Source organism: Pseudophryne corroboree, chromosome 9, assembly GCF_028390025.1.
Source record: "Pseudophryne corroboree isolate aPseCor3 chromosome 9, aPseCor3.hap2, whole genome shotgun sequence".
Taxonomy (NCBI): Eukaryota; Metazoa; Chordata; class Amphibia; order Anura; family Myobatrachidae; genus Pseudophryne; species Pseudophryne corroboree.
Window position 1 is genome coordinate 432,016,905 of NC_086452.1, and position 23,489 is coordinate 432,040,393.

The 23,489-nt window shown below is 49.1% G+C and overlaps 1 protein-coding gene across 2 annotated transcripts in view; it reads left to right on the top strand.

Moving 5' to 3' along the window:
* SHQ1 (SHQ1, H/ACA ribonucleoprotein assembly factor) overlaps positions 1-23,489 on the top strand; it is a 216,751-nt gene that overhangs the window by 87,378 nt on the left and 105,884 nt on the right. For both annotated transcript variants that reach the window (XM_063941032.1, XM_063941031.1), the window contains exons 7-9: positions 1,670-1,782; positions 11,633-11,787; positions 13,061-13,114. In XM_063941032.1, coding sequence (XP_063797102.1) covers positions 1,670-1,782; positions 11,633-11,787; positions 13,061-13,114 — 322 coding nt within the window. The remainder of the gene's footprint in view (positions 1-1,669; positions 1,783-11,632; positions 11,788-13,060; positions 13,115-23,489) is intronic.

The following is a 23,489-nucleotide window of genomic DNA, read 5'->3' on the forward strand; positions in this document are numbered from 1 at the left end:
GGGCCAAGAGGTCATCTGCCGTCACTTTCTCTGTTTAGTTTATTATATCGATCTTGTTTTGGGGCAGTTAATTTTATCATGGTCATTCTATTGAGTTTTCTTAAAAGGGCAGATGACAGTTCATATAGCGTGTGTAGTTTATCTGAAAGTGCTATAGGGAATGAGTCTTGTGCACTTTTGTTGTAAGTCTTACAGCGTTTATGATCATAAATTAGGGACGTAGTAGGCCTTGTCTTACGCACCCAAACTATGCCCTCATCCCTCCCATTTCCTGTGAATCACAAGCTTTTTGACATTATGAAAGTCAGGTTTTGCCATGAAAACCGGGAAATATTGATACAGATGTGTCCTCATACATCTTATCTTCAATACACCATACAGCGTTCCATGCAACTCGGCTAACGTTGGGCGTCTTTTTTTTTTTTTTGCTGAGAATGCGTCTTAGCCGCAACACAATGGACGCTTGTATATTGTGTGTGACTAAGTCTGTATACAGAGCAGAACAGAACTTGTATTGGGGAAAAAGCTGCGGCTACGACATTGTAGCACTTCGTGTACAGACTCACAGATATACAAGTGTCATATGTCACATTAAACAACACAGGGCCTAATTCAGACCTGATCGTAGCCCTGTAAAATTTTGCAGGGCTGCAATCAGGCACACTGACATGCGGGGGGACGCCCAGCACAGGGCTAGTCTGCCCCGCATGTCAGGCCCGCGCCTCCCCTCCTTCCCGCAGAAGTACCAAAGCATTGCACAGCGGCGATTCTTTTGCACTTCAGGAGTAGCTCCCGGCCAGCGCAGCTTTTGCGTGCTGGCCGGGTTCTACTCGCTGCCCGGGTTGCAGCGGCTGTGTGTGACGTCACGCAGCCGCTGCGGCCCGCCCCCCCGCACGGTCCGGCCACGCCTGCGTTGGCTGGACCGTGCCCACAAAACGGCAGCCAAACGCTGCCGTGCCGCCCCCTCCCGCCCAGCGACCGCCTCTGTCAATCAGTGACTTACCAGAGGCGTAACTAGGGTTTTTGGAGCCCAGGGTAAGATGTAAAATGGCTGTGTGGCGCCGGTTCGCTAGCCAATCAGAGCTCGCGGACCGGCAGTCAATCAGGAGCCGGTCCGCAAGCTCTGATTGGCTAACGCTGCCGGAGGCCGGACACAGCAGCGCTGCTGGCAGCGCTAATAGGGCTTTCAGCGGCGGTGAGGGGAGGGAGAGACGGTGCGCTCTCCTCCCCTCACATTTCGGCTTTCGGCGTGACGGGGGCGAGTGGGGCATGATGCCCTGGCCGCCGGCGGCGCCCCCCTCTCCTGGGCCTGCCAAGGCGCTCAGGGCACGTGCCCCACTCGCCCTACCCTAGATACGCCTCTGTGACTTACCCAGTGCTCTGGGAACTGCTGGGCAGGTCCCCAGCCTCACCGGTTTCACTGCTACTTGGTGACTTCATCTGGGGGGTTGACACCAAAATAGCAGAACAGTTCTGCTGTTTTGGTGTCACCCTCTCAGATGGTGTTACCCTGTGTGTTACCCTGTGCGGTACTCAACCCCTCTAGTGGTGCCACTGATCAGGCCTATAACATGTAAGCCTGTTGTGTGTGAAGCCGGCAGTGCACATTGTGTATAGACTGTTCCGCTTCTGCTAACTATTCCTGACGGAGCGAATGTTTCTCCTCCAGCGCTGATCTCTTCGAGGACGATGCCATTCTACACTTGTTGAAGTTTAAGCCCTGGTGGGTGGAAGTACAGCATGGAATAAGCAATTTATCGCTGGAGAACCAGGAGAATAGGGGTAAGACGATCTGTGCCTTATAGAAAAAGAAATGTATTCGGAACATTCTGTTATCTGTGCACGCTCTGCAAGGAGCAGTGATCTCACGGAACAGCTGCTGAATGATAAGAATCCCACGAGAGAGTATAGTCGGGCACACTGTTGAGAAGCATAAACCTTTGCATCACACCATTACTTCATAATGATGTTACAAGTCACAGGGAGAACTACCATCATATCAGCAGAGCACTCCGATGCCCCAAGGTGACTTGCAGGATGCAAGGAGAATCAGTGCACGAACTTGTGACATGGGCTGATGTAGGGACTCTAGTAAGTGTTATCCTGATAAACAATGCTGGACAAGATCAGGGAACATGTATGGTGACCGGGAGAAGGTGCCAGAAATCACACTTGGTTTTATTTTCTAATCAGTACTAGAAAAATGAGTAACCTGACTTACGGGTTACAGAGACCTATTTCATCTACGTTTTTTTATATATGTATCCCAGTCATGTTTTATTTTTTAATGTATAACTTAAAAACAATTTAATGGATTATAAGATGCATTGTAACTGTTAGACACTGGACCACTGGTGGGCAATCGGCAGTATATATTAGAAATACAAGGTATATTGATTCCCAAAAAAGAGTAATACAAACTAAAACAGTTCTCAAAAAATATGAAGTTTGTTGTAGTTCACAAAGGAAAACCCTTCTGAGCACACCCCCTAAAGGTGGCAGCGGCCCGTTAGAAAGCTGATTTGTGGTCAGTGGAGAGAATCTGTGTGCCTGATAGTTTAGTCATTAACCTCTCAATAGAGAAATAAGTGTTTCACATACCAAAGTGAGATTTATCTGTTAGTAATGGGATGATGGGGAGTAATTCCAAGTTGATCGCAGCAGGATTTTTGATAGCAACTGGGCAAAACCATGTGCACTGCAGGGGAGGCAGATATAACATGTGCAGAGAGAGTTAGATTTGGGTGGGTTATTTTATTTCTGTGCAGGGTAAATACTGGCTGCTTTATTTTCTCTGGCGTCCTAGTGGATGCTGGGAACTCCGTAAGGACCATGGGGAATAGCGGCTCCGCAGGAGACAGGGCACATCTAAAGAAAGCTTTAGGATCACCTGGTGTGCACTGGCTCCTCCCCCTATGACCCTCCTCCAAGCCTCAGTTAGATTTTCTGTGCCCGACGAGAAGGGTGCACACTAGGGGCTCTCCTGAGCTCTTTGTGAAAGTTTTAGTTTAGGTTTATTATTTTCAGTGAGACCTGCTGGCAACAGGCTCACTGCATCGAGGGACTAAGGGGAGAAGAAGCGAACTCACCTGCGTGCAGAGTGGATTGGGCTTCTTAGGCTACTGGACATTAGCTCCAGAGGGACGATCACAGGTTCAGCCTGGATGGGTCACCGGAGCCGCGCCGCCGGCCCCCTTACAGAGCCAGAAGAGCGAAGAGGTCCGGAAAAATCGGCGGCAGAAGACTTTCCTGTCTTCAGATAAAGGTAGGCGCACAGCACCGCAGCTGTGCGCCATTGCTCTCAGCACACTTCACACTCCGGTCACTGAGGGTGCAGGGCGCTGGGGGGGCAGCGCCCTGAGACGCAATAAATCGATAGAAAACCTTTTATGGCTAAAATAAATGCATCACATATAACTCCTGGGCTATATGGATGCATTTAACCCCTGCCAAAACATACAGAAAAAGGATGATAAGGACGCCGAGAAAGGGGCGGAGCCTATCTCCTCAGCACACTGGCGCCATTTTCCCTCACAGCTCAGTTGGAGGGAAGCTCCCTGGCTCTCCCCTGCAGTCACTACACTACAGAAAGGGGTTAAAAAAGAGAGGGGGGCACAAATTAGGCGCAGTATAAACAATACAGCAGCTATAAAGGGAAAAACACTTATATAAGGTTATCCCTGTATATATATAGCGCTCTGGTGTGTGCTGGCAAACTCTCCCTCTGTCTCCCCAAAGGGCTAGTGGGGTCCTGTCCTCTATCAGAGCATTCCCTGTGTGTGTGCTGTGTGTCGGTACGTTTGTGTCGACATGTATGAGGAGAAAAATGATGAGGAGACGGAGTAGAGTGTCTGTAATAGTGTTGTCACCCCCTGGGGGGTCGACACCTGAGTGGATGTACTGTTGAAATTGCGTGACAGTGTCAGCTTTGTATAAAAGACAGTGGTTGACATGAGACAGCCGGCTACTCAGCTTGTGCATGTCCAGACGTCTCATACAGGGGCTCTAAAGCGCCCGTTACCTCAGATACAGACGCCGACACGGATACTGACTCCTGTGTCGACGGTGAAGAGACAACCGTGATTTCCAATAGGGCCACACATTGCATGATTGAGGCAATGGAAAAAGTTTACACTCTTCTGATAATATAAATACCACCAAAAAAAGGGGTATTATGTTTGGTGAGGAAAAACTTCCTGTAGTTTTCCCGAATCTGAGAAATAAAATGAGGTGTGTGATGATGCGTGGGTTTCCCCCCGATAACATTTGATAATTTCTAAAAAGTTATTGGCAGTATACCTTTTCCCGCCAGAGGTTAGGGTGCGTTGGGAAACACCCCCTAGGGGGGATAAGGCGCTCACACGCTTGTAAGAACAAGGGCTCTACCCTCTCTGGAGATGGCCGCCCTTAGGGATCCTGCTGATAGAAAGCAGGAGGGTATCCTAAAATGTATTTACACACATACTGGTGTTATACTGCGACCAGCAATCGCCTCAGCCTGGATGTGCAGTGCTGGGTTGGCGTGGTCGGATTCCCTGACTGGAAATTTGATATCCTAGATAAGGACAGTATATTATTGCCTATAGAGCAATTAAAAGATGCATTTCTATATATGCATGATGCACAGCGGAATATTTGCCGACTGGCATCAAGTATAAGTGCGTTGTCCAATTATACCAGTAAAGTGGTCAGGTGATGCGGATTCCAAACGGCATTTGGAAGTATTGCCTTAAAAAAAAAAAAGGGGATGTACCCCAGGTCGCCTCTCAAAATAAGACGCCGTATTATCAGGCGCAGTCCTGGTTGGCAAGCGGACAAAAGGGTTCCTCTTTTCTGCTCGTGACAGAGGGAGAGGAAAATGGCTGCAGAGATCAGCCAGTTCCCAGGAACAGAAACCCTTTTCCGCCTCTGCCAAGCTCTCAGTATGACGCTAGGGCTTTACAAGTTCAGGCACGGTGGGGGCCCGTTCTCAATGAATTTCAGTGCGCAGTGGGCTCACTCGCAAGTAGACCCCTGGATCCTTCAGGTAATATTTCAGGGGTACAAATTGGAATTCGAGACGTATTCCCCGCGCCGTTTCCAAAAGTCTGTTTTACCGACGTCTCCCGCTGACAGGGAGGCAGTTTTGGAAGCCATTCACAAGCTGTATTCCCAGCAGGTGATAATTAAGGTACCCCTCCTGCAACAGGGAACGGGGTATTATTCCACACTATTGTGGTACCGAAGCCAGACGGCTCGGTGAGACCGATTTTAAAATCTAAAATCTAAAATCTTTGAACACTTACATACAGAGGTTCAAATTCAAAATTGAGTCACTCAGAGCAGTGATTGCAAACCTGGAAGAAGGGGACTACATGATGTCTCGGGACATCAAGGATGCTTACCTTCATGTCAAAATTTACCCTTCTCACCAAGGGTATCTCAGGTTATGGTACAGAACTGTCACTATCAGTTCAGACGCTGCCGTAGGGATGGTCCACGGCACCCCGGGTCTTTACTGAAGTAATGACCGTAATGATGATATTCCTTCGAAGGAAGGGAATTTTAGTTATCCTTTACTTGGACGATTCCCTGATAAGGGTGAGATCCAGGGAACAGTTGGAGATCGGTGTAGCACTACCTCAGGTAGTGTTGCGGCAGCACGATTGGATTCTCAATATTCCAAAATCGCAGCTGGTTCCGACGACTTGTCTTCTGTTCCTAGGGATGATCCTGGACACAGTCCAGAAAGAAGGTGTTTCTCCCGGAGGAGAAAGCCAGGGAGTTATCCGAGCTAGTCAGGAACCTCCTAAAACCGTACCAAGTCTCAGTGCATCAATGCACAAGGGTTCTGGGTAAAAATGGTGGCTTCCTACGAAGCAATCCCATTCGGCAGATTCCACGCAAGACTTTCCAGTGGAACCTACTGGACAAATGGTCCGGGTCGCATCTTCAGATGCTTCAGCGGATAACCCTGTCACCAGGGACAAGGGTATCCCTCCTGTGGTGGTTGCAGAGTGCTCATCTTCTAGAGGGCCGCAGATTCGGCATGCGGGACTGGGTCCTGGTGGCCACGGATGCCAGCCTGCGAGGCTGGGGAGCAGTCACACAGGGAAGGAATATCCAGGGCTTATGGTCAAGCCTGGAGACATCACTTCACATAAATGTCCTGAAGCTAAGGGCCATTTACAATGCTCTAAGCTTAGCAAGACCTCTGCTTCAAGGTCAGCCGGTGTTGATCCAGTCGGACAACATTACGGCAGTCACCCACGTAAACAGACAGGGTGCCACAAGAAGCAGGAGGGCAATGGCAGAAGCTGCAAGGATTCTTCGCGGGGCGAAAAACCATGTGATAGCACTGTCAGCAGTTTTCATTCCGGGAGTGGACAACTGGGAAGCAGTTTTCCTCAGCACGACCTCCACCCGGGAGAGTAAGGACTTCACCCAGAAGTCTTCCACATGATTATAAACCGTTGGGAAAAACTCGACAGGTATTGCGCCACGTCAAGGGACCCTCAGGCAATAGCTGTAGATGCTCTGGTAACACCGTGGGTGTACCAATCAGTGTATGGGTTCCCTCCTCTGCCTCTCATACCCAAGGTACTGAGATTGATAAGATGGAGAGGAGTAAGCACTATATTAGTGGCTCCGGATTGGCCAAGAAGGAATTTTCTAACCGGAACTTCAAGAGATGCTCACGGAGGATCCGTAGCCTCTACCTCTAAGAAGGGACCTGCTCCAGCAAGGACCTTGTCTGTTCCAAGACTTACCGCGGCTGCGTTGACGGCATGGCGGTTGAACGCCGGATCCTGAAGGAAAAAGGCATTCCGGATGAAGTCATCCCTATCCTGATCAAAGCCAGGAAGGATGTAACCGCAAAACATTATCACCGCATTTGGCGAAAATATGTTGCGTGGTGCGAGGCCAGTAAGGCTCGACGGAGGAAATTCAACTGGGTCGATTCCTGCATTTCCTGCAAACAGGAGTATCTATGGGCCTGAAATTGGGGTCCATTAAGGTTCAAATTTCGGCTCTGTAAATTTTCTTCCAAAAAAGAACTAGCTTCAGTCCCTGAAGTTCAGACATTTGTTAAAGGGGTACTGCATATACAGCCTCCTTTTGTGCCTTTAGTGGCACTTTTGGGATCTCCAGGTGGTTTTTGGGTTCCAAAAGTCACATTGGTTTGACACACTTAAATCTGTGGAGTTAAAATATCTCACAGAAAAAGTGGTCATGCTGTTGGCTCTGGCCTGGGCCAGGCGCGTGTCAGAATTGGTGGCTTTATCCTGTAAAAGCCCTTATCTGATTTTCCATTCGGACAGGGCGGAATTGAGGACTCGTCCTCAGTTTCTCCCTAAGGTGGTTTTCAGCGTTCACCTGAACCAAACCTATTGTGGTGCCTGCGGCTACTAGGGACTTGGAGGACTCCAAGTTGCTAGACGTTGTCAGGACCCGGAAAATATATGTTTCCAGGACGGCTGGAGTCAGGAAATCTGACTCGCTGTTTACCCTCTATGCACCCAACTAGCTGGGTGCTCCTGTTTCTAAGCAGACTATTGCTCGTTGGATTTGTAGTACAATTCAGCTTGCACATTCTGTGGCAGGCCTGCCACAGCCAAAAATCTGTAAATGCCCACTCCACAAGGAAGGTGGGCTCATCTTGGGCAGCTGCCCGAGGGGTCTCGGCTTTACAACTTTGCCGAGCAGTTACTTGGTCAGGAGCAAATACGTTTGTAAAATTCTACAAATTTGATACCCTGGCTGAGGAGGACCGGGAGTTCTCTCATTGGGGGCTGCAGAGTCATCCGCACTCTCCCGCCCGTTTGGGAGCTTTGGTATAATCCCCATGGTCCTTACGGAGTTCCCAGCATCCACTAGGACGTCAGAGAAAATAAGAATTTACTTACCGATAATTCTATTTCTCGTAGTCCGTAGTGGATGCTGGGCGCCCATCCCAAGTGCGGATTGTCTGCAATACTGGTACATAATTATTGTTACCAAAAAATTCGGGTTATTGTTGTAGTGAGCCATCTTTTCGAGAGGCTTCTCTATTATCATGCTGTTAACTGGGTTCAGATCACAAGTTGTACAGTGTGATTGGTGTGGCTGGTATGAGTCTTACCCGGGGTTCAAAATCCTTCCTTATTGTGTACGCTCGTCCGGGCACAGTATCCTAACTGAGGCTTGGAGGAGGGTCATAGGGGGAGGAGCCAGTGCACACCAGGTGATCCTAAAGCTTTCTTTAGATGTGCCCTGTCTCCTGCGGAGCCGCTATTCCCCATGGTCCTTACGGAGTTCCCAGCATCCACTACGGACTACGAGAAATAGAATTATCGGTAAGTAAATTCTTATTTTTACACTGCAAATTAGATTGCAGATTGAATACACCCCACCCAAATCTATCTCTCTCTGCACATGTTATATCTGCCTCCCCTGCAGTGCACATTGTTTTGCCCAGTTGCTATCAAAAATCCTGCTGCGATCAACTTGGAATTACCCCCATGGTTCTGTACCTTCTCCAATCCCGAAACCTACTTGATGCTAGGACTTATTAAAGTTCCAGTATATACTTAGGACGCAAGAGATATAATAGCGCAATACTGTATACAGTAGATTTTTATATATATATATATATATATATATAAAACAACTACTTAACTCCGGCACTCCAGAAGTCCCACAGGACCAGCTTGCTCAGGTGCCTTCCCCCGGGGGGGTCACCCCAGTACACGAACAGGAACAAAAGAGGCGGCACTCAAAGACTTGAAAAATGCATCAAACGTGTATTAGTGCTATCAACGTTTCGGGGACCACCGACGAAGGGGAGGTGGTCCCCGAAACGTTGATAGCACTAATACACGTTTGATGCATTTTTCAAGTCTTTGAGTGCCGCCTCGTTTGTTCCTGTTTATATATATATATATATATATATATATATATATATATATATAAAATTATATGTTAATTTATTGAATTCAAGCGTTTCAATCAGACCCGTTGCCACAGGTATGTAAAATCAAGCACCTAGCCATGCAGTCTCCATTTGCAAAATGGGTTGTTCTGGAGAGCTCAGTGACTTCAAGGGTGGCACTGTAATAGGATGCCACCTTTGCCATCCCTGCTGGATATTACACGGTTAACTGTAAGTGATAATTATTCTGCGCATCTGGTTTCGTAACCTTCATCATTATCAGTGCGCACTTGCACCAGCCCAATCCCTGGTCTGAAAACAGATGTACTTAAGCATACACACGACTCTGCATAACCCACAATTCCCTGGACTGGCCCTAGCTACACTTAGCTTATATGTGAATGGCCTGTTACCACCCAGTCGCTCTGCTGGAGATGCGACTGAATTGGGATGATTGTGCATTACCCACAAAGCTCAGCTACAGAGCATGCACAATGGTAAAACAGGCGAAATTCAGCAAATTAGGCACTTGTCTTTTAAAAAATAAATTAATCAGTTTTCCTCCCTTTGAACATGGGCTGAATTTTCAACATCTCTTCTTCACCTTCTCCTCCATTGAAGGAATACATAAAAGGTGTCCTGCGAAGACGAAACACAATGTAGTAAATTAAAATGCTAAAAGTTTTATTGGAACTTCAGCTTTGTTTACTCTAGCAAAATATGTGCTGGTGATGTAACCCAAATCTTTGCTGTTTTTATTACTCCTGTACCGTGAATGTTGACCCTCATTCCGAGTTGATCGCTCGCTAGCTGCTTTTAGCAGCATTGCAAACGCTAGGCCTCCGCCCTCTGGGAGTGTATCTTAGCTTAGCAGAAGTGCGAACGAAAGGATCGCAGCGCTGCTACAAAAAAAGATTGTGCAGTTTCTGAGCAGCTCGAAACCTACTCCTACCTTGCGATCACTGCAGACTGTTAAGTTCCTGTTTTGACGTCACAAACACGCCCTGCGTTTGGCCAGCCACTCCCCCGTTTCCCCAGGCATGCCTGCTTTTTTACCTGTCACGCCTGCGTTTTTTAGCACACTCCCTGAAAACGGCCAGTTACCACCCAGAAACACCCACTTCCTGTCAATCACTCACCGATCAACACAGCGACAGAAAAGCATTGCACGACCTTGTGTAAAACTGCATAGTTTTGTGTGAAAGTACTTCGCGCGTGCGTACTGCGGCCCGTACGCATGCGCAGAAGTGCAGATTTTTAGCCTGATCACTGTGCTGCGAACAACGGCAGCTAGCGATCAACTCGGAATGAGGGCCGTTGTTGGCCATCCATGTCACTGTAAGTGTTATGGGCTGTGGGAAGGTAATGGAGACGTTATCACTTAACGGCCCCATACACTACCGCGACATGTACGTCTGACATGTTGCGGGCGATCACAACCGGCAGCCTCCCGTGGGGCATGATCGCCCAAGATACATCGTATGCTGTCCTTTTGCATACAATGTATCTTGGGCGATCCCAGCCACGCCTGCGGGGTCGGATGTGATTGAATGTGCAGCACATTCAATCTGGAGGATCCGATCCGATGCTCACGGGAGCGCGCATCGGATTGGAAACGCCTCCAAAATGTCCGATTTCATCCAATATATCGGGCCGAATGCCCGAAATCGGATTAAATCGGGCATTATCGTCCTAGTGTATGGGGCCCTTAACTAATAAAATAGTAGAGATTTATGAAGCTTTCTAAAAAGCAGAGAAATAGTTTCTAACTATAATTTTATAGAATGTGCTTGATTGGTTCCTAACACCCATCCTGTAATGGAATGGATGCCGCAAAATAGTCCATGCAAGAAAATCAGTTGTCAAGACCCCTCCTCTGTGGGCTTCCCATTTGAGTGCAAAACTTATGGGGAGGGGCCTAGACAACCTTGTGAGCCTACTTTGAATGGGAAGGGTTATCCTGTATATTGAGGGTGTGCAGGTCAGTAACACTTTCTTATATAGCATACAACCAGCAGTGGCTTGTTATTTGTCTGGCTGAGGGGTCTGCAGCCCTCTCCTCCCTGCTCTCATGGTGATTGATGGCTGACCGGGAGGCAGGGTTTAGGCCTGCCGTCAATGGAAACAGTACTTAGATTGGGGGTTGGGGCTTAACTCCGGCACTGCTAAACATGCTGGCTACTACGGACTTCATCAGCTGCAGCCCATAGAAGCCAGATAGGGCTGATGTTACAGCAGGGGGGTGGCTTCCCATGGGAAGTCCTCTCTCTGCTATCGCAGGTGGATTGGCAGCCCCAGGGGAAGTAAATACCTTTCCCTGGGGACTGCCTTTCTGGCTGTGATTTGCAGAGAGAGCTTCCTATGGTATGCCACTGCTAGGCAGTCCTTGCGGGTGGCAGATTTTACTGGGGAAGCTGCAGTCCTGCAGACCCTAGATAAAATCCGCCACTGCATACATCCCTAATGCCCTCCAACACACACGCACGCACGCACACCCTCTTCAAAGTATGTTTTGGTGGCTGTTTAATGTAGAATATAAATACCATCTGGTATTCTCAAACATCTGTTCCATCTTCTTCATTGAACTGGTATAACATTTATTGCCAGCTAATGGTATTGCTAAGGCAGAAATATTATTCTATGAAGACTGAAAAAAAAAAAACACCGTTACCGCTGCATATTTTTACGGACACTTTGGGACAGATTTCTGATTGTAAGCTTTTTTCCCCCACCTTCTCCCAGTGACATTTACAGAGAAAGAGAAGCAGCAGCTGAGGAAATTCACAAACAAGTCGTATTTGCTGGACAAGAAAGCCGAGAAGCAATTGTACCTGGGCCTCATCGATCTCCTCCTGGCTTACTGCTACGAGGTTCGGGTTACTGAAGGAGAGAGAAATGTAAGTGGATTTTTTTTCTGACTGGCTCAGTGCTGTCTAGAGAACACTTCTGCCAGGAGGATTCAGCTATAATAGCCTGCCATTGTGACTGCGAGCCTCTCTCTCTCTCTGACAGGCCAGGCGTACAGACAAGGAGCGAGAAATAATCTGACAGGTGAAAAATGAGTCCCACTCGCTCTGAGGATAAGGCTGAAGGCTGATGTTAGGAGTGTTGTGCAGTAGATTTACCAGATAGTGAGCAGCAGTCCGCCCTTTCCAAGGTCTCAATCCTCCTCCTAAATTGCAGTGTCATGTAACAGAGAGCGGTCATACAACGATGTGTGCAGTGATGTTATGGTGCCCATACACTTATGCGATGCGACGCGACATCGCGGGGCATCGCACTGGCAGTTCATCGCACCTGAACTGCCAAAAAGATTACCATGCGATAGATCGCATGGTAATCACGTGATGGGCACGTCACCGCCGAGTGGGAGCTGCCATGGAGGGTGGCCATCGCACGTCGCAAGGCGATATATATAGCATGTGTTTCTAGAAAAACATGCGATCGCACTGCGATTCGATAAATATTATGTGCAGCACATAATATCTTGAGACGCGATATTCGACCGGCGTGCCCGCGCATCGCGTCGAAAGGTACTAAAATGTGCATACAATCCTTCCATTTCTCTCACAGCTGTGGTCGAAATCGAAGGCTAGTACCGATAATCTCATAAGTGTATGGGCACCATAATATAGATATATCGTCGTCGCGACTATAGAGGAGAGCCCCCCTCCCTTCCTCATTTTCTGGAATGCTTCGTGAGTTAGGCCCTGTATACGTAATGAGCAAAGAACGTCACGCAGCCGCTGCAGCCCGCACCCACTAAACGGCTGCTAAATGCCACCGGCCAGCTCCCTCCCGCCCAGCAACTGCAGGTAGAGGCGATCGCTAGCCTAGGACAGCCGACGGCTGTCTGCCATGCGCCGGCGCACTGCGGTGCCGGCGCATGCGCAGTTCAGACCCAATCACTGCTGTGCGAAAACGCACAGCAGCGATCGGGTCTGAATAACCCCCTATATGTACGACAGACTCCACTGCAGTATGGCAGCGAGCGGTGTGCAACATGTGACTGTTATGTTCTGCAAGGTAGTAATAACGCACCCCAGCTCACATATAGCACTGGTCCCAGCGTGGCTGCTCTTTAGAGGTATGAAAGTAATTGACCATTCTTATGACCAAATGATCCCTTTGATGGACTTGTAAATGTTAATGTTTTTTTTTATATTGCAGGTTGAGTCTGCCTGGAATATAAGAAAATTAAGTGGAACCCTCAGCTGGTTTGAGGTCAGTAGTTTTTATTTAGCATTTTCATTTATTAAACCATAAATTCCACTGTCTCTTATGGTTCAAAAAATACTGTAGGTTTCTGCCAAGCCTATTTAACACGTTATTAAGAGAATAAACATAGAATGTTAGGATCCTGCATTTAAATTGACACAAAGAAGTTTATTCCTTTACATCCACTGGCATTCCCAGGCAGCTCATCCGCTGCCCGCGCCCTTTCCTGGGCAGCGTTTACGCTGGCTGCACCCTTTAACTGGGCAGCTAGACACTCTCTTTACTGGCATTGTTGTTGGTCTGTGCTCATTTTCCTACCAGCGCGTATACTGGGCGCACAATTTCCAGGCAGCATTCACGCTGTGCAGCTATTTCCCTGGTAAGGTATCAGATTTCTCCGATTGCTTATGAGAGATGCCTCACTATGCTCAGAGTGCGATCCTAGATCTGCGAACTGGGAGAGACCCCGCCGTCAGCTGTCACTATGGCACGACGCAGTGCACATAGTTTGTGGAATAAACGTGTTGCTTTAGAATTTATCTGACCCTCAAGCCATATAGATTGTCTATATATAGGGTCGTCAGATCACTTTGCCTGAAAGCTGTAGGCCTGCTAGGCTGTACATGAGGGATGAAGATGCAGAGTTTACTCCGGCTGCACAAGGCCTCCAGCTGCTTGTCTATATGCCAGCAATAATATTCCAGTGCTTCAGTGATAGGAGTGAAGTGTGACCAGATGTCGCTGCCCGTGTCTTTAGTTCCTGCTTCTGGCACGTGTCGCAGACTGAGCAGAAACACGACGTCTTGGTTGTCAGTTCTGCAGCGTTTTACCCGATCACTGGACATTCTTCGTTTTGCACTAATGAACATCTTAAGGTGGAAACTATTCAACGTTGTCATTCTAACTTCCAAATGTGTCTCCCTATGAGGCCGATTCATCATTGCGAGCTAGATGGCCACATTGTCTGCACAGAGCTAAATGCAGATATTCGTCTGTCTGCCAAGTCGTATGCATCTGTGCGACTGCATTGCCCCTACTCGTATGACAGGGGTGATCAAGAGATGGGAGGGCCCTTGTGCAGCCTCCTCGTGGGCACCAACCCCTCCAGTCCTAGGAAACATTGCGCTTGCGGACGGAGAGGTAAGTATTTTGAATTGTTGTGTGGTGTGAGCCCCATTGCATTCAAGGGCTGTTTGTACTGCACGCCCTGCACCCTGTATGGATACACCTGTGCTTTATGGTTGCTTAAATAGGCCTCATTCACCGCGCACACTCTCACCAGCCCTATCCGTGGTGCAAAAGCTCCATCTGAAATTAGACCAAGCTCTGCATATCCAGAACGCACTCACTAAATGTAGTCTACATTGAAATGCCCGTTGCCACCCAGTTACGCCCATTCAGCCACAGATGGAGATGAGACTGTGTTGTGTATAGGGCCGTACACACAGGGAGATTTCTCCCAGAGATGTGTGCTGCGCGATCTAGCACAGAACGCTCAACACACAGCGTCATGTGTGCTGAGCGAAAGGAGGCGCACTTCACCCAGCGGTGAAATGAGCGATGTGCTAGTTTGTGCCTGCGAGTACCGGCGATATCGATGCGCATCGCTATCGCTGTGGGGCATACACATGGAGAGGGTGGTCTTCAGTATGCCGAATGTCGGGATCCCGGCGCACAGTATACCGGCGCCGGGATCCCGACACCCGGCATACCGACAGATATTCTCCCTCGTGGGGGTCCACGACCCCCCTGGAGGGAGAATAAAATAGCGGGGCTCATTTGCGCTCGCCACGCTGTCTGTATGCCGGCGGTCGGGCTCACCCCATGGAGAGATCCGTGTTTAATTTCTAAGCAGTCAGATTGCTTAGAAATTAAGCACGGATCTTTCTGTGTTTACCCCCTTTATGACTCATCTGTAGGGTGTGCACTCGGCTACAGAGTTCCGTCCACTATATACAACCTTTGGCTAATAAGCTCTTTATGTGGGTCAGTTAGTATTGCTCGCTGTGAGATGTCCTCAGAGATTTCCTTGTGCGTATCTCACCTCTAACCCATAAATATGTCTGATAAGAAAGTAAAGTACAATTCTGCTGCGGGGTACACTGGGCTCCAAAGGGAATGACATTGGGCTGTAGAGTAGGATCTTGATCCGAGGCACCAACAGGCTAAAAGCTTTGACTGTTCCCAGAATGCATAGCGCCGCCTCCTCTATAACCCCGCCTCCTCTGTAACCCCGCCTCCGTGCACAGGAGCTCAGTTTTGTAGTTGGTGCTATGCAGTGCAGGCATACAATAGGTGGGCTGCTCCAGCAGCCCTCAGAAGAGCTTTCTTAAGTGAAACTTGAAGACTTCAAGGGCTGCAGCAGAGACACTGTGAGTGTTAGATGTCAGTCAGACATCTCCTGCTGCAGCTCCATCACCTCCCCCAGCGGCGCTGTATACTCCCGCGCCCTGGTTGCCGGGTATTTACACCGGAGGCTCCGGTTTTCTTCTGTCAGTCACACACCCCACCGCAGCTCTCCAGGATCGCGTGGCCGCACTCAGGGAGGAGGTAAGTGGGACCCGCTGGAAATCGCGATCCAGCACGGCTGGTGGGAGGCGGGCCGCGCGCGCTGGCATGGACACTGTGGCAGTACAGGGACCCCACTAGACTACCAGGGCAAGGGCACAGGTTGGATTCTCTCAAAAATCCGTTTGCTAAGGCCTGCAGTACCCGGTGGTGAAGTCCAGCAAGGGGATAAGGCTCTGACCTGTAGCCCCTCCCCCAGCCCCAGGGCACCATTTAGAGTAAATGTTCCCTGGAGCTTCATATCTCTCTCTCCCTCACTCCCTGTCACCGTTTGGGCGCCATTAGGACAAGCTGAGCTGATCCTGGGACTGTTTAGGCAAATCTTCCCCTGTAAAGCCGCCTGCATGTCAGCGCTGTGCATTTTACAGGACACTTAAGTATTCTACATGTCTGTTGACAGTGTTAGTTAAGAAAAAGTGCATTTAGTCGGGGTTATTTAGTACAAGTACCCTGTGATATACATCCAGTATTTACAGTGCATTGTTATATCTATTGAGTGTATAGCTATACTAAGTACTACTCTGTATTGCTAGTCCAGTGCAGTTTTATTGCATGTCATCATTTCTGCATTGTACAATGTGACTATGTGTGTGTGTACATATAGCTGCTGTGTGACCTCCATTTCGTGTATCTCACTCAGATTGCTATCCCTATATTCTGTAACCTGAGGGGGGCTAAGTGCGTCAGTATTATTACTTAATATAGGTGTTTCACAAGATATACTTATTGTGTATTTTTCTCTGTGATTTTTAGTCCCCATATACCTCTGGAACTCTCTGTTTGTGCTAATACACTACACAGGGGGTTCTTGTCAGGTGTTGTGCTGCTGTAATTGTACTGGGTTGCCCTGAATTGAGCTTTCAGATATGTCGGCTACAAGGGGCAACGGAGCTGGGGCTAATCCCAGAGTGCGTGGTGGTGACGCTGCAGACACATTAGAGGAAAACGTAGCAACAGAGGGTTCAGGTTCTGGGGGTTCCCTACCCCCCAGTGGGACCGTAGCAACGGGGGTGCATAATGACCCACCTTGGACTACTTTCTCCACGTTATTGAATACGCTGGTAACTAGACTTACTATGGGACCTCCTGTGCCGGTGCAACCGCTTATGGTCCCTGCAGTTAATCCGCCATGGGCAGATCAACTGTCCACTCCGTTACAGCAATTGAACCAATCACTGAATAAACAGAAATCTCACCCTCGTCCGCCTAAGACCAAGGGGTCCTCTAAGCGGGCTATTACTTCCTCACAATCCACCAACATCACAGACGCCTCGTCTGATGAGGATGGCGTATATACGGACCCCACAGACACCGATAGTGATATTTCTGATGGGGAATCTGTTTCACAGGTGGATGTTCCTGACTTGTTGGAGGCTATCAGGAAAATTCTTCAAATTACTGATGACCCAGAGCCTGATACTGCCCCTAAGAAACCGGACAGATTTAAACGTCAGAAAGTGGTTAAACAGGTTTTACCTCACTCTGACCATTTAGTTGACAAAGGTCAGTAATCCTGGGAAAATCCAGGAAAGAAATTCACACCTCACAAAAAGATACTGGCTCGCTATCCCCTCACTGCGGAGCTAAGTAAAAATTGGGAGACAACCCCGCCAGTGGATTCGCAAGTGGCGCGGCTGGTGGTATCCTCAGCTCTGCCTGTTACTACCGTCACATCTCTGAAAGAACCGACGGATAAGTGTGTGGAGGGTTGTTTAAAGGCGATTTACACCCTAGCAAGTGCTGCGCATCGGCCGACCATTGCAGCAACTTGGGCTGCAGAGGCTATTGAAGCGTGGGCTCAGGAGTTGGAAGCTGAGCTGCCTTCCAACGTTTCTGATCATGCTAGACAATGTATATCGTATATTGTCACAGCTTTTCATTACATTAAGGAGGCAGCTTCTGATGCCGGTGTACTGGCGGCCAAGGCTTCTAATACGTCCATTTTGGCTCCCCGGATTCTCTGGTTGCGGTCCTGGTCTGTAGATCTGGATTCTAAGAAAACCTTGGAGGTGCTCCCTTTTAAGGGAGACATTCTTTTCGGAGAAGACCTCAATAAAATAGTGGCTGACTCTGCTCTGCTAAAACAGCTTGTCTACCTAGTACTGCTCCTTCGGTACCGAAGGCTAAGAGTACTTCCTTTCGTCCTTCAGGGAAAGCAAAGGGTCAGGCGTACCCAAAACAGGCTCGCACTTCCAAACCCACTAAGCCCAAACCTAAACGAGCCTGGGCTACCCGTCAGCCTGCTTCCAAAACTGACAAGCCTGCTGCATGACGGGGCGGGCCTCCCTCTGGGGGATCCCAGGGTGGAGGGCCGACTTCTAGGGTTTACCCAGGAATGGTTGAAGACCACTTCCGATGCCTGGGTACAGGAAGTCGTCATTCGAGGTTAATCCATATCCTTCAAGAATCGTCCCCCTCATCGATTTTGCCTGACAGACGTCCCTTCGGATCAGGTGAAGGCAAAAACTCTTCATTCCGTGGTACAGTCCCTCCTGGTCACAGGAGTGGTAGTACAGGTGCCTCTGGCTCAGAGAGGCAAGGGGTACTATTCACCGCTGTTCCTAGTCCAGAAACCGAATGGGTCCTCTCGGCCCATCCTCAACCTCAAGTTCTTAAACAAATTTGTAAGGGTCTCCAAGTTTCGTATGGAAACTCTTTGCTCTATTGTTCTGGCCTTGGAACCTGGGGATTATATGGTCTCCCTGGACATACAGGATGCTTAACTGCATATTCCCATTGCAGTGTCGCATCAGCAGTACCTGAGGTTTGCGGTTGGCAACCTTCATTACCAATTTCGGGCGTTACCTTTTGGTTTGACCACGGCTCTGCAAGTATTCACCAAGGTCATGGCGTTAATGACTGCTGTACTCCGCCGTCAAGGGGTCAGGATCCTGCCGTATCTGGACGACTTGTTGATACTGGCAAATTCCCCAGAAATTCTCCTACGCCATCTGTATCTGAGGCTCCAGTTTCTGCAAGCCCACGGGTGGCTCATCAACTGGAAGAAATCTTCCCTGATCCCTGCTCAGAGCATGGTGGACCTGGGGGGCGTTGTTAGACACTCACAACCAGCGGTTGTTCTTGTCTCAGGAAAAGGTCCTGAAACTTCAGGACAGGATTCAATACTTCCTATCTTGTCCGCAAGTGTCGATACATTCGGCGATGCAAGTGCTAGGTCTCATGGTGTCGGCTTTCGACATGGTGGAGTACGCTCAATTCCATTCCCGCCCTCTATAGAAATTGATTCTTGCCAAGTGGGACGGCCTGCCTCACTGGATCAGGTCTCACATGATCTCCTGGTCTCCGGAGGTCCGTCTGTCACTGAGCTGGTGGCTTCAGGACCAACGATTGAGCAGGGGTCATCCCTTCTGGATCTCCAACTGGGTCCTTCTGACGACGGATGCCAGTCTGAGAGGTTGGGGCGCGGTGTTGGAGCAACTCTCCCTTCAGGGTCGGTGGACCAAGGAAGAGTCTCTACTCCCGATAAACATTCTGGAACTGCGGGCAGTGTTCAATGCTCTGAACTTGGCCCAGCATTTAATACAGAACAGACCTGTTCAAGTACAATCGGACAACGCCACCACAGTGGCTTACATAAATCATCAAGGCGGCCTTCGCAGTCGCATGGCAATGGAGGGAAGTATCAAGAATTCTTCAGTGGGCAGAACGCCATCTGCCAGCCGTATCAGTCGTCAGGACGTACACGCCGGAGAGTGGAGCCTCCATCCAGAAGTATTTAAAATCCTAGTGGACAAGTGGGGCCTCCCAGATGTGGACCTGATGGCGTCTCGACACAATCACAAGGTTCCGGTCTTCGGAGCAAGGACAAGGGATCCTTAAGCAGCGTTCGTGGACGCACTTTCAATTCCATGGAACTTTCGGCTGCCCTACGTTTTCCCTCCGGTGTCACTCCTGCCCAGTGTACTAAGGAAATTCAAGCAAGAAGTAGGATTCCTACTTCTGATCGCTCCAGCGTGGCCCAAACGGCACTGGTTCTCAGACCTTCAGGGTCTATCGTTCGAGCGTCTTCTTCTGCTTCCACAATGACCAGACCTCCTCGTTCAGGGCCCTTGTGTCTACCAGGATCTGGCCCGGCTGGCTTTGACGGCGAGGCTCTTGAAGCTTCCGTCTTGAGGGCCAAGGGATTTTCTGAGGCAGTCATTCAAACTATGTTGAAGGCCCGGGAAAACCGTCTTCTGCTGGAATTCTTACTTTGCTTGGTGCACCACTAATAATTATGACGCTTACAAGTTTAGTATGGCCAAACTTTTGGCTTTTCTACAACAGGGCCTGTACTTGGGCCTTCGTCTGGCCTCCATCAAGGTTCATATTTCTGCCTTGTTGGTTTGGTTCCAGAGAAAAATTGCGACTTTACCTGATGTTCATACGTTCACTCAGGGTGTGTTGCGGATTCAACCTCCTTATTTCCCGCCTGTGGTTCCTTTGGACTTGTCGGTGGTTCTAGAGGTGTTTCAAGAGTCTCCGTTTGAGCCCCTTGAATCTGCAGACCTTAAGTGGCTTTCCCTTAAGGTATTGTTTCTGCTGGCTATTGCCTCTGCTAGACGGGTGTCGGATCTGGGTGCCTTGTCTTGTAGGTCCCCATATCTGATTTTTCACCGTGACCGGGCGGTTCTTAGAACGCGTCCCGGGTACTTACCTAAGGTAGTGTCTTCTTTCCACCTTAATCAGGAGATCGTGGTTCCAGCCTTTGCCTCTCCTGACTTGTCTTCCAAAAAGCGGTCTTTGGATGTAGTACGGGCTCTCCGTATCTACGTGAAGAGAGCTGCATCCCTTCGGAAGTCTGATTCTCTCTTTGTACTGTTTGGTTTTCACAAATGTGGCTGGCCTGCTCACAGGCAGACCCTCGCCAGTTGGATTAGAATGGTGATTGCACATGCTTATGTACAGACTGGCCTTCCAGCTCCTGCTACCATCAAGGCCCATTCTACTCGGTCTGTTGGACCTGCTTGGGCGGCCCAATGTGGTGCGATTCTTGAACAATTGTGCAAGGCGGCTACGTGGTCATCAGTGAACACGTTCATAAGGTTCTATGCCTTTGATACTTCCGCCTCCCAGGATACTTCCTTTGGACACCGGGTTCATGTTCCCGCTACAGTGCATCCCCTCCCATGAGGAACTGCTTTAGGACATCCCCAATGTCATTCCCTGTGGAGCCCAGTGTACCCCGCAGCAGAAAACAAAATTTATGGTAAGAACTTACCGTTGTTAAATCTCTTTCTGCAAGGTACACTGGGCTCCACAGGGCGCCCACCCTGACGCACTTAGATTCTTTGAGTTGGTATGGCATTAGCCGCTGACACTTTCTCCTGTTGTGAGAATGTGGTGTATGCGGCTACTAACGGTTGTCGTCTCTTTTACCTGCTATTGCATTGGACTGGTTAACAAAAACTGAGCTCCTGTGCACGGAGGCAGGGTTATAGAGGAGGCGGCGCTATGCATTCTGGGAACAGTCAAAGCTTTTAGCCTGTTGGTGCCTTGGATCAAGATCCTACTCTTCACTCCAGTGTCATTCCCTGTGGAGCCCAGTGTACCTCGCAGAAAGAGAGTTAACAACGGTAAGTTCTTACCATAAATCTCGTTTTACCAGCAGTAGTGAAGGGAAGTGGTGCAAATAGACCCTGGTGCGGTTGTGCTTAAAAAGGGGCTCTGTACCCGCTGTTAGTTAGCGTCGTGAGACCATCCTTAATCTGGGAAGCTCCTCCCTGTTCTGCCCCAGCAAGCCTCATTTAAATAATCCCAACCCACAAAATGTAATCTGTTTTTTTAATTGTAAATACAAAATCATGTGCCCTGGTGTTCTTAGCCAAAATGTCCCATCTGAGCAACTTCTTTCAACAAACGTTTGCACCCCTGCAGACTATCTTTACGCTCACTTTCATGGCTCACAACTTGTGCATTTACATAAGTGCAGTATCACATAACGTTGCATTATGTAAATGACCCTCTGGGTTACGGATGACTACTGATTATCTCATAGTGTCGTTCGTAGCTTGACGCCTTCCCATTGGGAATTATTTACCAACATTTTGCCATACTGCAGCGATTAATTGCAGCTAAAACGGACACATGCTGGAATTATTAAGGTGTCGACACACGGAGCGATATGGCGCAGCAATTTTGACTATATAGTCAAAATCGCTAAGAAAGTTATTTCATATCGCTCCGTGTGTACACAGCGAGCGATAGCGATGCGCGTCCCCGCCTGGTCGCTATCGCTGGGAAAAATAGACTGTGCAGGCAAGTCAATTTTCACTCTGTCGCTGAAAAAGTAAAAACATCCTCCTATTTAAATGAGTTAGTCAAAATCGCCCATAGCCAAAATCGCTGGCACACTTGCTCAAAATCGCTGGTAAAGAGTCAAAATAGCCTACTGCCAGCTCAAGGTAGATCGCTCAGTCAAAATCGCTCATAGTCAACATCGCTTTGTGTGTACGGACCCTTAGCCCCGTACACACAGGGGAGATGTGTGCTGAGCGATCTAGCACAGAACACTCAGCACACATCTCCCCCCCCGCTCAGCGTGATGTGTGCCGAGCAAGGGGGGGAGACGGGGGGCCGCTCATTTCACCCAGCGGTGAAATGAGAGATCTCACTAAATTTGGCATGCATGCGATCGCATTTAAGTTATGCGAATGCCTCTGCCTGATTGACAGGTAGAAACGTTCGCGGGGCGGCGATGTGGGGGAGAAGTGACGCAACTTTTGGCGGGCATGCCGTCTGAAATGCGGTAGGGTTCGAGGCGGATGCTTGTTGCCACAAATCAGCGATGTGTTCGCAATTGAATTGCGATAGCATCGCTGCCGGGTGGGCGTTCTTACCCTGTGCTGGGTGGCCTCCAGCATGCGATCGTAGCCAGTTTCAGGTTTGTTATTTTAGCAAAACTGCAACTGAAGCCGAATGAGGGTCTGTGTCTGTGAAATACTGCTGTAGAGGGGTGGTCTTCAGTATGCCGGCTGTCGGGATCCCGGCGCACAGTATACCGGCGCCGGAATCTCGACAGCCGGCATACCGACACTTATTCTCCCTCGTGGGGGTCCACGACTCCCCTGGAGGGAGAATAAAATAGCGTAGCGCGCCACCGTGCCCGCAGCGTGGCGAGCGCAGCAAGCCCGCAAGGGGCTCATTTGCGCTCACCACACTGTCGGTAAGCCGGCGGTCAGGCTCCCGGCGCCGGTATGCTGGTCCCCGGGAGCCCGACCGCCGGCATACCATACCACACCCCTGTAGAGAGACAAATACATACTAATAGAGTAACCAAACACCAATATCTCCAAATAAATTAAACTTTGTGCTTTGTAATCTGCATCACACAACACTGCTAATTATTTAAGATGTTGAAATGCCTCCATTGCATGAATAAGCATTAATATCCGACCTCGGATGTCATTATAACAGTTTCTAGTATTTCCTGCGGGAGATCTGGGAGCCGTCAAAAAATTCTTAAACCATTTTGATTTAAAAAATGTAGTTTCTCGGTCTCCTTTCTGGCACTGCCAGTGATCCCTCTGCAGTGTGCCTGGTGCCGCTGGCTGAGTGCCATCTCTTTGGTGGATTATCAAAGTGTGATCGTATCTTCGCCCGAGGCAGCACGCTCCCAGTGTGTGCAAGACCTGGTTGTGCTTTGATATCACACCAGAGGAATCCCTGACGCGCAGCGGCACAGAGGATTTAGGGGAATGTGGATGTTACCTTTTGAAGTTTTATCACTTGAAAATAAAAGTAAATGCTGCAGCTGGAAATAGGTTAGCAGCCTTTAATTGGTGTTGTTTTTTCTTTTAAACCAGAGTCCGCA